We start from the raw sequence: 16,108 nt of genomic DNA, 5'->3' as shown, positions 1-16,108 counted from the left end.
ACAAATGTAACTGCATTGGTTGTTGTCAGAATTAAGGTGTACTGATAAGAGCATCTGCAGCGGTGAGAAGGACGGTGCTCGTCCGTCCGTGCCGCTCGACAGAGCTCGTCCGTCCATATCAGCGGCACGGCGCTGCTTTTAGCTAAGAGCATATCCGTGTCGCTGAGCAGCCCTACGTGGCACGTTCTGATTGGACAACGGCATAGCCGTTGGCAAATTCGTTTTTTTATTTTTTATTTTTTAAAAAAATCAAAATTTATTTAAAAAAATGTTTTTAAATAAAAAAAAATATTTTCCCACTTCCCAAAAAATTATATCCGTTTTCTACCCACTTTTAATTTAATTTTCAATTTTTTTCCCCAAAATTCACATTTTCATCTATAAATACCCCCACTTCAACACAAAAAAAATCACATTCTCATCTATTCTATCATCATTCATCTACATTCTCTCATCTTTTTTCCTCATACTCTCTCATCTAAATTCCCACCACACTACACAATGTCCGGCTCCGACGATCACCCCTCCGGCAATCGACTCCGAGGCCGGATATAGTTCGGAAACCCAATTTACGGCCCCTCCTCAAACCCAAGGTTCGCAAGCTCCGGGTGGCTACCGTCCTTACCCGGTGCAAGACCTAAACGCCCCGGGTTCGGGTGGGCACCCGAACCCAGATCGGGAGGGAGCAGCAGCTCTACTCCTACTCCTACTTCTGTTCCTACTCCTACTCCTCCTATTCGTGGCACCCGCACCCCATACACTCCGAGTGAGATGATGGCGATGTTCAAAGCATACTTGGCAGTCTCCGAAGATCCGGACGTCGGCACGAACCAAACCGGGGATACGTATTGGTGGCTGAAGCCCACGGGAGTGTATGTGTGTTAAATATTGTGTGCACAGAAAGGAATAACAAGTCTCCTAGGTCCAGTGAATCCACTAGATCACAAGGTCTAGGAACTCACGGATCGTTGGAAAATCTCGGTCGTCGAACACACAGAATATCGCTTCAAAAACCCTCAACCACATATACTAAAATTAGCACAGGGAAGTAGGGATCGATCCCACAGAGATGAATGCGTAATAAAGCATGCTCAAGGATTCAGGACTATTTTTGGGTTGGCTGCTGCCACGCATTTTTGGGTTGAGGAAATTAAACTAACTTGGAGTGAAATCTGTTACGCTAACAACTAGATCTAGGCAGAACAGAAATCATGCATGAAAACCGGAAAACGAGACAATCACTAGATCTAAGAAGTTGTTTTCTAAATTACCTAGACCTGGGAAATAAACTGACGGTGGGGACCATTTGCTGAAAAGGTAAAGTACGGATGAAAAGCTGGAAAACAACTAACTAAGTACTAACTAACAACGACATCATCTTCTCCAATCGATTTGCATAAAAAAATATCAGTAAAACAGAGATAGAACATGAATCGGAAACGAAGCAGACTGAATTTAAAGCAATTTAACGAAGATCAATTAAAAAACTAAGCAGATCTACGGCTACTAGACGAAGTAAATTGAAAAGAGAGCAAAGAGTTCGAAATCCATGCACAACTTGGTTCCCCTGTTCAGATCCAACCCCGGATGCTAAATCCACTCCGGATCCAAGCATCCGACACAAACTCTGACCAAAAGTATATCCATAGCTTCAGATTCAACAAACAACCACCGATCAACAACAACAATTCAGATCCACAACCTCTTTCCCAGATCAAGCACAGAATTATCCAAAACAGAGATTAACATTCAACTGCCGAAATAAAACTTCAAACAAAACTCAGAATCGTAAATCAACACAAGATAACACCAACATGACATAAACCAAATACATAGATAACCGATAAGTAGCAACGACCAAGTCGACTTCCAAAACAATGAAGTTCGACGGAATAAAAGTGCGAAAACTGAATTAAAAGCAGATTGTTTCTTCGCCCTCCGAGAGGACGGTGTTACCGCTGACTTTCGTTGAAGATGAACCCCTTAGAAACCCTAAACTATCCCAGAATTCCCATTTACCAAGTGTGTGTGAGTGTGTGAGCTAAGAGCAAAAATCATATATATTCTGTGTGTGCTGCATGCTCCTTTATTTATAGGCGTTGAAGTGGGTCCAGCGAGGTATAAATAGTCTTTGTTGCCCTCAGCTATTGACTTCCTTCTTCTAGCCATTTTTTTCTCTTCAATTCTGCTCACTTTCCTTCATTTTCCTTTGCTAGTCCATCGCCTCCAGCTTTCCCTGGATCTAGCGTCTCCTTCACACATCTGGCTTAAAATCTGCGTTAGACCCAGCAGAATAAAGTGTTTTCTCACCACATAACCGATGCATGAAATTAGCCTTATCAGTGGCGCATCACTCGCCTCTACAATGAAACCCGGCCGACGGGAACCATCTATCGCAATGATAGGATGGTTCGCAATTGCGTCTACAGATGCAACGAGGCAATCGGGAAGTTCTAGGGGATTTACCTCCAGGAAGAGCGGTCGGCGGGGAGCGGCACGAACGAGCTCGACATCATCACCGCCGCCTTGGCGGCATACCAACGGGAGGAGTTCAAACCGTTCAAGTACCTCGATTGTTGGCAGGAGGGGCGCCTACATCCGAAGTATAGGGGCGGCATAGTAGCATCCTCCTCCAGCTACTCCAGCAAACGGTCCAGGTCGGTAGCCCTATCCGACGGCGCCTCCGATGATGTGGCTACCCAGCTTGCCGGAGCTAACTTGGGTAGCCCCGACGCTGGCCCGAGCAGTTCCCGCCCACAAGGAAGGAAGAAGGCGGCGGCCAACCGCCCCCGCCGTCGCGCCTCGACTCCATCCGCCCCCGCCGCCCCCGCTCCCTTTGTGCCTCCTCCACCCCCGAACAACACGTTGTGGGCCATCTTGAGTCAACTCTATATGAACGATACGTCTCAGATGACTCCGGATCAACTTGCAACACATGAGCAAATGATCCGGGGTCTCAAGAGGCAATTGGGTTAGAGGACTTGTCTTCCACATGTGTAAAATTTTTAATTTGTAGGATTTTAATTATATATTTTTTTATTTTCTAGGATTTTAATTATGTATTTTTATTTTTTAGTATTTTAATTATGTAATTTTTATTTTTTAGGATTTTAATTATGTAATTTTTATTTTTTAATGTATTTTTATAATGTAGAAATGTTTTTAATAATTGGAGTATTTAAATTAAATAATAGAATGGTGGAACCCTTGAACTTGTCCTTAGCTAAGAGCACGGATGTGGGTGTTATGCTCTTAGCTAAGGAGAAGGAGTAAAAGTGGGTTTGGGCCCACCCTCCGTGCTCTTAGCTAAGAGCACGAATAGGAATGCTCTAAGCTGAAAGCACGCAAAAAAGTATTGTAGAGACAAAAATAAAATTCTTTGGCTTTTGAAGGAAAAAAATATCAGTGCACACCACGTGATAAAGACGATATTTGATGAAATTCCCCACCTCCTTTTTCTTGATTATTCAATCTCCAATAATGCCATGCTATCAATTTTGCCTTTTATTTTGATTTTTCCTTTTAAATATTTTCGTCTTGCCTTTTCAATATGCACTCAAAAAGAAAAAGAAAAAGAAAAAGAAAAAGAAAAAAGAAAAAGGGAAATTAAGATGCACTCAAAACAGAGGCATTGGTTTACGAATCTAAGATTAATAAGCAAAAGAACCCAATTCACAATTGCATTGATATCATGTTCCAGTTTACAATGAGGACTGGAAGCCATCCCATGATATTTCCAATTCACACATTCAAAGACAACTCCCTACTTCAAAAAAGATATGTATCTAACTACATCCAAAATTTTCCATCACAAAATATCATACTCCATATGAATGGGGCTGCTTATATAAACTCGGTTTTGATTTCTTTCCTGCCTGCAAGTAGATACCTTTATCAGTTCCGATTTCGCCTCAATACCGCGTACACGCCTAAAGCAGCGACTAGCACTGCCCCAGCTGCAAGGCCTCCGTATGATTGAGATGATGCATCGCGTTGAGCGTACTGGATGCTTCTTGAGTCGAACACTTTTTTCCGATGCTGCAGCATCCCTGAGTAGTCTAAATGTAGCCTCAGTCCCTGCCTCCACGAATGTAGAGTTCATTAGTATATACATTGCCAAGAAAAACATGCAATTTAGAAACGAAAAATTGCATCGCCAATTATCGTTTCATGATGCTCATATCAACTCGCGACGGCACATCATCCAACTTACAAGGAATTTTGCGAAGCATAGAAGTTCCATACAGATTCACATTGTCACAATATAATAGTAGTAGTAGTGACACAATTTTTACAAGGAATTTTGCGAAGCATAGAAGTTCCATACAGACTCACAATGTCACAATATAATAGTAGTAGTGACACAATTTTTATAGAATTCTGAGACTCATGTGTCACTTATAACTGTGACATCTTGTGATGAATAACTATTATGGTGCATTGGTGCTACAAAATTAGTACATTTGAGGGTGTATTCTCATATGGAACAAGAGTATATAGATGTAGGCTTGGATGTAATTAAATTTTTATTATGATGTTTCTCTTGGTGACACTAAGATTATGTCACTATTAGACAATTTTGTTGGTGTGCCTTATGTAGGTTTATTTTTAGATACCGTAGTCGCTACAAAATATATTAAACGACAAGGCATTACCTTCCAGCCGACTAGCTTTGCATGGTGCACGGCTGCAATAAGGTCGCTATCGGATGCGAGGACAATTTTGTCCTTGTCTTCGTCTTCATACTGCCACAGATGAGAATGGGAGTTTTTGAAATATGATAGAAGTTAGAAAGACGTAGTGAGAGGTGGCGCTAATGTGTACCAGAATCTGTGGTAGGTTGTTGCGGTCGATCTCAGCTCCTACTCTCTGAAGGATTGCTGTCATGAGCTCAGTCATGTTGTATGTATCTGAATGTGGAACAGCACAATCAAATTTCTTTTGGGACCATACGAATGGATGATCGTTGCACTATCTGGCATACAAGATCCTCTATTCTAAATTGCGATTTCCTCTACTTATTTCACAATGCTATTTACAAAACAATGCAATAAGAGATGTTGCACAATGACAAATTAATCTACTTTATTTTGTAGAGGAGTAGAAGGAAAAACGCACCGCAAATGAACCTATGCATTCTTCCTTTCTTGTCTTGGATTTTGAAAGCAAAAACGTTCGCAGCGGAAGAATTTTGCTGAAGGAAGAGAGCAGTCTCACCCCCCTCAGACTGCATCTTGAACGAAGCCACGCTTACAAAAGATATGCAAAAATCAGCAACAAACAGCAAGAATGATACAAGCTCCGATGGTGACGATGCACCTACCTCCTGATCTCATCGTCCTCGTCGGGGTTTAACGCCATTGCATTGTCCCAGAAACTCTGAATCATGCTGCTTGCACCTTCAGAGTTAAATCCAGCACTACCAACCTGTTAAAAGTTCAAGTTTTAAAGGATATGCAAAGAGTTAAGTTCTCGTGTTTTTTGGCATTAGTGAAATTCGAACCTGACTTACAGTGGTTACAGCTGCATTAGTTATGTTGAGCACATCGATAACAGTTACAAGTACCCCATCTGCATCATCACCGTCATGATATTATTAGTCTCTAAACAGAAGATTTATTTTGGGTGATAAGTTGGATATCTAAAATTATGCGGTCTAACTTATCTAATTTGTTGTTAGATAGAACAATTTCGGCAATTATCCAATGATACGTCGAAAAAAGTACTCGTGTAAGCTTTGATCAAAACAAGGAGGGGGTGTCTACCTTTATCAACAACTAGAAGGTGCATATACTTCCCTTCATGCATGCTGTGAAGAGCCTCGACTATAGAAGAATCAACCGAAGTACATTCTGGGTTTGCAGTCATCACCTATACATAAAGGATTACAACTCAAATTACTAATCAATTAATTCATCAGTTGGAACAAAGTGAAAAGTATAAAGAATGTATATACGTACCTTCTCCACTAGAGTGGTTTCTATTGGAAGATTGACAGCTACGACTCGCCTCACGATATCTCTTGAACTAAGAGGAAATGTCAAGTACATTAAAATTGATAGAAAGAGTCAAACCACATAACTTATAGTAATTCATATCTAAGTGAATTAATGTCATTAGTTTGGAACATGTAGCTCACGTTAGTATCCCTTGAGGTTTGTTATCAACTGTTATGACAGCGCAGCTTGCTTGTTTCTCGTGCATCCTTTTTGCAGCAACTATCACGGTGTCAGTTGGATCAACTGCAGCAATCCTAATTAATCATCACAAAAATAGAAAATTTTCATCTTCTGATCGAAGGTCATACTATATAACATTATATAATGAATTAATAATAGTACAAGTGAAGATATTACCTACTTTGTATTCTCAGAGATTATGGTAGACAGGGAGGGCTTAAATCGCTCTCGAAGTGTCTCAACGTATGTGTTGGGAGCTGCAAAATGTTGAAACATCATATCAATTAGAATAATTATACAGTTGAATGGGGAAACGGAGATGAAAGACTAATTACCTGAGGCTGAGGGGCCCCATTGCTTTTCAACACCTTCAACAGCAGCTGCAATGGCCTTCCCCTTCTCGGCCGCACGCTCCAAACGGGAGATGGCGTCATACAAGCATTTTGTAATGTCAAGCAGCGCAATCACCTCACCATTTTCCACAACAGGTAGGTGCCTAAACTTTCCTATCAACAAACATCCCAGTATTAGTGAAACATAAGGCAATAGTTAAATTTGGAAATCTGATGACATAATTTTAGAAATGTCATTCCACACCTTGAACCATCTTTTGGAGGGCTTCAACTGCAAGAGTGTCGGAGAGAACAAACACGGGGTTCCTGGTCATAACCTTGGAAGCATGTGTTTCTTCTATGCTAAGGTCTTGGGCTATGACTCTTGTAGCTATATCCTTCATTAACATAAATTGTAGTAACATTATTAAAGAAAGGAGAAGAAGTAAATTTGATGATGATGATGATGATACCTTGTCTGTGAGGATCCCACAGAGCAATGCATTAGAGTCAGTGAGCAACAAAGCATCAACTCTTCTTGCAGCCATCCGCTGACAAATTTCTTTAATGCTCGTAGTGTCAGGTACTGTCACGGCTCTCGACAGACGCAGTCTCTTCACCGTCCTCTCCCCTGATAATCCCCTGTTTCTATCAAACACAATGCTTTAATAGTTTAATACTCACACTAAAACTATTGTTTTTCTTCAAATGTACTACCAAACATCCATCTATTAGACATGAAATTCATTTCCATAAAATAGAAATTAATCAAAACTTGAAGCACAAATAACACACTAAGGAATTATTCACAATCGAAATTGCAGCAGGTTCAATATCAAATGAATCATATTCCTAAATCACAAAGTTGATGAATTAGAAATAAAAAATAAGAGAAGATACATGGAGCGGGGAGTGCCGAGAGAGAGAGATTGAGATTTGCGGTGAGAGGGAGAGCCTAAGAAAGATCCGGCGCCTTCGGAGGCGGCGATGGATTTCTTCCGGGCTTGAGAGGGAGAATGCATAATTAAGGACGACAAGCTTCTCTTGGTGGAGGCTGATAGTCCCCCTTGACTCGTCGTCATTTCCTCCGATTAACAATAACTCACCTCCTCCTCCTATATTCATTCAATTCAAACCAATAATTTAAAGGAAATCGGGACGCATGCATGCAAAATTGGATACAAATTACCAGGTGTGAGCAAGCTGTATTCACCGTGAAATGGCGATTGCTTCGAGCCTTTTTTTTTTTTTTTTTTTTTTTAAGTGGGGAATTAGTTTGGTTGTTTTGTTTATGGGATTGGAAATTGTTGGGATGTCATGAGGAGATGGAGAGGGAACGGAGAAGGAGAACTCAGCCTTCAAATTATAATGATGTTTTCTTTGATTTGGAAGTTGCATCCATTGTTTTGTGTCTTCTTGGAAACAAAGGAGAAGGATTTTCTCTAAATTACAAAAAATGATTTTATCTAAAACAAAATAGTGCATTGATTACTTGGATAAATGTTGGACAATTTTTATCTTCATTTCTGAAAGTTGGCTATAAATTTATGCAACTAAGTTGGCGGCGACCTTTTAATTTCGATTACTTATATGACTCTTAAATTTTGTCCTTTCTATAAAACATTTTTATTACATGTTATAGAGATCAAAAATCACAAATATGCAGGTTACATTGTTACATAACACTTTTGTTTGGTAAAAAGTATTCCCCTCGTCTAACCATAGTTAAGCTTTTCTTATGGATATGCAAATACAAAAAATAAAATGAAAAAGAGAATAAAGTAAATCAATAAAAAAACAAAATAAAGTAAGGACAAAATATAATAAAAGAGATTAAATGTATTGAATTTTTTTATAAAGAAAATGACTCAAGTACAATGATGACGAGTAAAAAAAATGACTCAACTATAATGAAACAGATATGTAATATTATATTTTGAATCTAACAAGATATAACATATCATGAATATATTGCCATCATTATTATCACTAGAATAAATACTCCCCCTATCTTAACTTTGCATTTTTGTTATTCAACAAGTTTCCTATGTATTTATGGAAGCTTTCTCATCATATTTTTTTTCTTTTTTTCTTCTTCTAATCATTCTCCCTTGTGCATTAAAATTGATATCATACATGTATATAAAATTCCCAAGGATAAAAGCCAAAAGTTGAACATGTCTTAAACTAAGAATGCAAAGCATCTTAGAACCCTAGATCCAAAGCAATCAAGATCCGTTGCCTCCAGCTAAAGACACAAAATCCCCCTTTTCAACATCTTTAAAACGGAAGCAAACACACCATAAAATCAAGTGATCAAACAGTAAACACAAATATCGTTTTCAAGAATTTGATCGAAGATGCTGGATTGGGGTCCGATTCTAATCGGGTTGTTCCTCTTCGTTCTTCTGTCTCCGGGCATCCTGTTTCAGATACCGGGCAATACCCGACCCATCGAGTTCGGGAACTTCACCACCAACGGCAAGGCTGTGATGATCCACACTCTCATATTTTTCGGAGTTTTTACTATTCTTATTATGGCACTACGTCTTCACATATACATGGGCTAGCCACCTATTTCTTTAATCCACATTTTTATGTACTATTTTTTTGTAATTAAGTCTTGATTGCAATGTGGCATTGCTTTCTTTGAATTACATATGGTCGAGCATGTATCTACATTCTAATACCAATTGTTCAAATTCAAGAATCTCTTTCCGGCAAGATCCACCTGATGCATGTGTGATGTGGCAACTATTATGGGATATAAATGTAATTTCTTGAAAATTTCATCGTGAATTATTAAAAATCTACTTATATAGAATCATAATCACTGAATTACTTAAGTGCGTCTATTTAAAATAATAAAATCTAAATTTCAATGCTGAAATGATGATTCAATAAGTCGACAAAGGTTAAAATATGATTCAAACAAAGCTGAAATTAATAAAGTCCAATTATATAAGTTCTTTATTTGTGATAAGATGGGCTTTGAGGAATGGAGGCTATTTAACACAATTGAGGCCTGGACTACAAATGATTGCTCAAAAAATTGACGAGCTCACTATGTATGGGCTTGAAAAGTTTCAAGACTTTTTCGACAAAAAAGAAGAAGAGAAAATAAATTTTGAAAAAAAAGAAGAGAAAAGAAATTAAACAAATATCAAACACTTTGCTAAAAGCATAATCGAAGGAAACCGCTCAAATTTCTTTTATTTTTTGGTCATGTCGAACTGAAAACTGGAAAATGAAAAAGTTAGTTTTAGATTGTCGACAATCAGGATAGATTAATAGACGCTGAATTAAAGCAAATGAAATGTCAAATACAAATTGGAAATACCGAATGATTCCATTGAATACAAGATTGCACCTAATTAACATCAGTCTTTTTCATCATCTTTTTATCCCATGTGTTGAAAGAGCTACTTTATCTAATAGGAGTATAAAAAAAATACTGGTAGAAAATATTTGTTTCAAATATTTCTATCTTTTAACTTCCTCAAATACTTTAATGACGACGATGTCCATATTGTGTGGATGTCCTAATTAAGAAAAATGTTAGTTATAATACTGAAGAATAATGATAAATTATCCTAAAAAATATATTTTCTGATAATTTGTACACACCCTAACTTAAAAAAAATACTCATCTAGTAGTTAGGTTAATATCCTTAATTTAAACATAGAAATATTAAGAATATTGTGAAGTTAATATATTTGAACTTTAGAAAAGAAGTGGGATAAGAGCACAAAGTTGATTCCAACAACATTAATGGATGTGGATGAGCAAAGCAGACTAATATGCACCACCACCAAGTCTTCTCATGTAATCAAGGTGGAGTTGAATTCCCATCACCAATAAAATCATCGAATTAAGCCGTGATTTTGGTTAATTCAAAGTTGTTTGACATGTTTTACCCTTTATATTCAAACCACTTAGTTAGTTAATTAATGTGTCCGTTTTATCCAAAACTAGAATGCATATATATATGCACTATCAATATCATATCTTATCATCTTTAATTTGGATCATTCCAAACTAGCTATATTAATCTATGTAATTAATCCCATTATGGTAATAATAATGATTTTTATATCATAAGAAACGTCTATAAAAATGAGTTGGAGAATATATAAAACAAAGACGAATCTAGTACGAGAATGGGGGAACTTTATGCATCAGATTTTGGGTGGATTGATAATGGCTATCTTGTCTGTTGGAACATATATGCCAAAAGGGACCTAGTACATACAATCGTGTCGATCTCGTAGCAAAAGTATTATGATAAACGTTTTAAAAGTAACAAGTAAAAAAGTAAAAAATATATACTAGTACTAGTAATACTAAAGGCTATAGTGAGAGTAAAAGAGGGGGTAGGGTGGGAGGGGTGAGTGAAGAATCAATACGAGTATTATTTTGACGAATCATTAGAGATCGAACTGAAAAGTCAAGGTCTTATTCACCGACGAATAATTTGACGAATCAAAGTTTTAATTTAAAGACTTTCTTTTTTGTACTCCTAGTTGTTTTATAGAGAAATTAAAAAGATAGCCAACCAACTTTTTGTAGGGGTGATGAGGTTCGGTTCAGTTAAGTTAGCCGATCATCCCTCCAAATTTGAAGTGTTTTCATCTCGTTCTTACTTAAAAAATCAATAAAATAAGGCGATCATACACGAGCCACTTCTAGCAGCCCATGACACCACAACCAATCCGGACCCCACCGCACATGCATCGTCAGCCCAAGCCACATCCGCCAGCCTCACGGCCCAAACTCATTAAACAAATATTTTACGTTAATTACAGAATTAGTTATGATAATTCCCTTATTTAGCTATGAAATCTGATTTTAGTAATACTGATATTTACATAAGGTTAAATATATGTAGTAATCAAATAATATCATTATATCAATCAAAATCTTGATGAAATTTGTTATTTAAATTATAGTAGTATAGTAATTTTTAGTTAACTTCTAGATAATTTATCATTGTTTTACATTATGAAGGTCTATTTATAGATGATTATTATATAATTGATGAAAATATGGTGACGAAAAGTACAAAGTCACAACAAATTTCATCAAAATTTTAACAATACTCCCTTCGTCCCATATAATAGGTCATTTAGGGTTGACACGAGTTTTAATGCGTAATTGATAAAATAAGATAGAAGGAGAACAAGTAGTTGAAATTGTTTAATGGTGAGATCCATAATGGTAAAATAAAAGAGAAGGAGAAAAATGTTTTCATAAATGGATATTGACTATATGCGGGACGGGTGTAAAAGGAAATATGACCTATTTCTATGGGACGAAGGGAGTATGATATAATCGAGAAATATACAAAAGGTATGATTTAATCGGCTGATATTATAAATTAGATTGACCGGAAGCACTATAAGTGACTACTATGATTTACTTAAATGATAATTTACCTTTTTAAAATAATCGTTATAAACATATGATACTAAAGTTTAAACATAATAATCTTGTAATGGAGAAGAATTGTTAACCGGTCTTCTAAGAAAAATTAAACTAAACAAAATTCTTGTTCTTGTCAACTCAAATATTTCTCCTAATTTTGACAAAGTTTATTAGAGGGTTTAGGGTTGTTTTCCCCACTCAAAATGCTCCAACCTGTTTGTCAAATAAAGTGTAACCAAATAATTTGACCAAGTTTAATAGACACGACAAAAAAATGGTAGTAATTGTTTAATGTTTATTGTAGCTAGTGAGTCAAATAAAAGTTACGATGGCATCCAACACGTCCAATCCTACCTCTCATCAATCAATCAATGAGTAGATCATGAATCGTGAGACGTGTCGAGATCCTATCGATGCCTCTTATTTCCTTTTTTCGCTACGTTTCGATTTCTCATTGCTTTGCTGGTGTTGAACTCATTTTATATTTATAAAGTCACTACCTCTATCCCTAAAAATTTGATACATATTACTCCCTCCATCCCATAAAAGTTGAGTCGTATTTTTTTTTAGTCCATCCCAATAAAGTTGAGTCATTTCCTTTTTTAACTAAAGACAAAACATCTAATCACTCTTATTTTATTCCATCATTTATTTTACTCTCTCTTATCTTTCCTACTTTTTTCATCTCTCCTATTTATTTAATATAAATTCTTAATCTCCGTGCCCAAAAGTTTTGTCTCAACTTTTATGGGACGGAGGGAGTACCATTTTGGCCCGTCCCTGAAAATTTGATACACTTCACTTTTACCATTTTTGGTAGTGGACCTCATATTCCACTAACTCATTCCTACTCACATTTTATTATAAAACTAATACTTTAAAAGTAGGACCCACGTTCCACCAACTTTTTCAACTCATCATTACATTTCTTAAAACCCGTGTCGGGTCAAAGTGTAGCAAATTTTGAGGGACGGAGGTAGTATTTACTATAAAGATTGTAGTTTTTCCACAAAAATTTGTTTCACGGATTAAACCCTGAATTTAAGGATTTATTTTGAGCTTTATCTTGGTATGACTGTTTTGGGTTGGATGAATATGTTCGCAAATAAAACAACCAAAACCTAAACTTCGGCGTTAAAGAAAACAAGAATTGTCATGAGTTCAAGGAGTTACTAGAATTGAAGTTAAAATCCAATGAACTTCTTTTAATATTGTGGGCCAAACTTTTAATTGAGTCAACAATATATTTGGTCTAAAAAAATTAATACCTCTCATATTTTGAGTATTTTTTTTTTTAACACAATGGGCTACCTATACTGCTTAAGCTGCCCAATTTATATTGGAAATTAAATTGAAACTTTTCGGTAAATAACATTTTTAGACTTTAAATTATTTAGAATTTAACAAAATTGTCCCGATAAATAGATAGTATGCACAACGAACGTTGAAGAATTTATGGAGTTTGTTTTGGCTTTGAGGTGTATATATCTTCTTTATATTATTTCTTTATATTTATACTACGGTACATGATTTGATTCAAACGAATGATATTCTCATAAAATGCATTTAAATGAATTACATTTTTAACCAAACTATTAAAAGAAAGGGAAAGGATAATCGTACATAATTGTACATGTACATAATATTTTAAAAATTTCTAGATTTAAGTGAATTTAATTAAAAATTAGTTTTGTTATTTATTGTAATATATGTAGCAATAACAAAGAAGTGATATAGAAATTTTATGTCGAATCGTAGCATGATTTCGACTATGATTTGAATTAATATACAATATTTAGTAGAAAATATATATTTTATTAAATATATAAATATTTAAGTATAAATTTTAAATCTTTCTTGAAGTGTTGCAAAATGATTAGTATGAAATTTATTTTAAATCAATTAATGTTTATAAAATGATTTTCAATGTAAAATGTTTAAAAAAGTTCGGTTATGTACATACGTATACGTACGTTTATCACTACTCTAAAAGAAACTAATTTTTATTTGGATCGGAATGTCTCAAAAAAAACATAGCTAAATTAAATACTCAAATATTCGCGAGTTAGATTTGAATTTCAACCCAACGAACTGTACCTATAAACCTTGATCAGTTATAATATGACACGTGTTTGGTTGTTGGATTAACATGAGAAGATTTCGATTAAAATATTTTCATTCATGCGCGGAATTCAGGGACAAAAACCTCTGACAGCACAAAGATTTAATGATGAATTACGTAATAGTGAGAAAAAACAAATAGAGCTAGCTGTCAAAAACGTATAGATATAAATGCAACTAGTGCCACTAGTTTTCTATGCCATACGCAGTTTTACATAAAACGTAAATATAAATGCAACAATTAAAAATGGCATTAGCTTTCTATTCCATGTGCAGTTTTCAAATTTATCGTATAAATACCTCGTCACATGATAGTGATAATTCATCGGATTCTTGTTAGCGCAAACATATGTTGATTACTTTAAAGTGAACATGTAAAGTGTGTGAATGCGCACAAAGCTTGATGAAATTACCTATGTTGGTCTTTGTCCCAGAAATAGAGGGATTGTGATTGTATACATACTGCATTTTCATGGAAAGTTTAATGGATTTTATCTATATATTGTGTAAAAGGAAAAAATACATATCGCCCATCTACTTCTTTGTAATAATAATGTATAAATTTGAAAACATTTTTGTGCTCTGAGGAGCTGTTCGGTTTTCATAACTATGATTATACGTCTAGGATGAAGTTGTGAGATTATTTCAGTTGGAGGGGGTGACTATGACTAAATATAATAAGATTATCCATTTAGAATTAAGTTGTGGGATTCAATCTTATGAATTAAACACGATACATATTCAATCATAAAATATAATCTTATCAACCGAACAATCCCTCTAGATTTTGGGTTTTTGAGGTGAGGTAAAAGATTACTCCCAGGGTCTTGGATCCATCATTATTGCACCAAAGTCATGACACCAAATATACTCAATTGTATTAAGGGCACCAAAGTCATAACTCCATATATACTCAACTGCAATAAGTGTGCTTATAATCATGCCAATCAAGACTTTCTATTTGATAGTGGTGACTAACTTTTCTAAAGGTAAAATAATCTGCATAAACATATTAATTCGGATTTCCTTTTTCTACTAGTACATAAGAGCATGCACAATATCAACTCCCGTAAACCCAATGCAACAAGCCAACAACCAAACACCTTTAGAAATTAGAATGTATTAAAGTCAGGTATGAAAGTAAAAATTATACTCCTACTCCAATAAGTTGATGGTTATGTATATAGATAAGAGAGAAATAAATATTTGATTAAATAATTGGATTGGGTTAGGTTGTATTAAATGAGAATTACATATGAAGATAGACTTAAAGAGTTAGTACTCTTTAATTTCTTGATTAATTGTTTCTGTATTTATTTGTTACTGTATTAAACATATCTATTTTGTCCCCCAAGTGGTGATCACCATCACCTAGTGCGATGGAGTGGTACCGCACCTTTAAGGCCAAAAGTCCAGCTTTAAATATCATCATCGTCTTATTTGAAATATGAATATTCAGACGTGTATTAATAAATAAACGTACTTTACTATAGGAGAACTTATGCTTTGCTATGATCAATGAAAACTATATGCAACACTTTCAAACACTACAACGAAAATACTCGTTACTGATATTTTTAATACAATTACGGTCACTGATTTGTGTTTTTAAATATACCATCAACGCTTCAAAGCGTCCAAAAAAACAAAAGATTAAGTTGTCCTTAATTTAGGAACGCGTCCTAAATTATTGCTATTTTTCAAAATTTTCCAACCCAAATAATTGTGTCTCGATATTTGTATCCGTATACCTTTTTTTTAGTGAAAATACGATCAATACAAAAGAAATGTTGTGAGGTTTTGAAGGTGAGCTTGGGATATTTTTGAACAACAAAATATTATGATTTGTGTTGAAATTTTTGATTGATTTAGTGAACAATAGTATAGGAAATGAATGGAGTGTTGCGAAGGACACAATGTCCCACCCAAAAGCATAACCCTAGTTTTTTTTTTCTATGTGGTAAGACTGTGCGTCACCCTACGTTGTTTGATTCCAAATCAAAGCAAGTCTGTGTGTGTGTGTGGCTATAAAACATGCATGGGACTAGATT

General features: G+C 35.5%; 2 protein-coding genes across 3 annotated transcripts; one reads left to right on the top strand and one right to left on the bottom strand.

Annotated features, from left to right (window-relative positions):
• Nucleotides 1-3,650: 3,650 nt before the first annotated feature.
• Nucleotides 3,651-7,976, bottom strand: LOC125190525 (CBS domain-containing protein CBSCBSPB1-like). Of its 2 annotated transcripts, none has more exons than XM_089059402.1 (15): nt 7,701-7,976; nt 7,412-7,626; nt 6,985-7,159; nt 6,777-6,909; nt 6,515-6,685; nt 6,361-6,436; nt 6,140-6,253; nt 5,961-6,027; nt 5,766-5,871; nt 5,504-5,571; nt 5,324-5,427; nt 5,119-5,249; nt 4,825-4,910; nt 4,656-4,745; nt 3,651-4,077 (listed from the first exon to the last, which is right to left on the bottom strand). In XM_089059402.1, exons 2-15 carry the CDS (start codon nt 7,591-7,593, stop codon nt 3,895-3,897), a joined length of 1,686 nt encoding a protein of 561 aa, XP_088915528.1. In that variant the 5' UTR covers nt 7,594-7,626; nt 7,701-7,976; the 3' UTR covers nt 3,651-3,894. The 2 variants fall into 2 exon arrangements, with proteins under 2 accessions (XP_088915528.1, XP_047943802.1); XM_048087845.2 differs by having other exon boundaries at nt 5,513-5,571.
• An 847-nt stretch (nt 7,977-8,823) lies between these two features.
• Nucleotides 8,824-9,270, top strand: LOC148926870 (uncharacterized). Its single transcript, XM_089058028.1, has one exon. The coding sequence runs from the start codon at nt 8,872-8,874 to the stop codon at nt 9,079-9,081; it is 210 nt and encodes a 69-aa protein (XP_088914154.1). The 5' UTR covers nt 8,824-8,871; the 3' UTR covers nt 9,082-9,270.
• The last annotated feature ends 6,838 nt before the right edge of the window (nt 9,271-16,108 follow it).

Source organism: Salvia hispanica, chromosome 5, assembly GCF_029641045.1.
Source record: "Salvia hispanica isolate PSC_SH4W2 chromosome 5, Shi_PSC_v1, whole genome shotgun sequence".
NCBI lineage: Eukaryota > Viridiplantae > Streptophyta > Magnoliopsida > Lamiales > Lamiaceae > Salvia > Salvia hispanica.
Note: the sequence above shows the minus strand (reverse complement) of the source record. Positions and strands in the feature narration are given on the sequence as shown.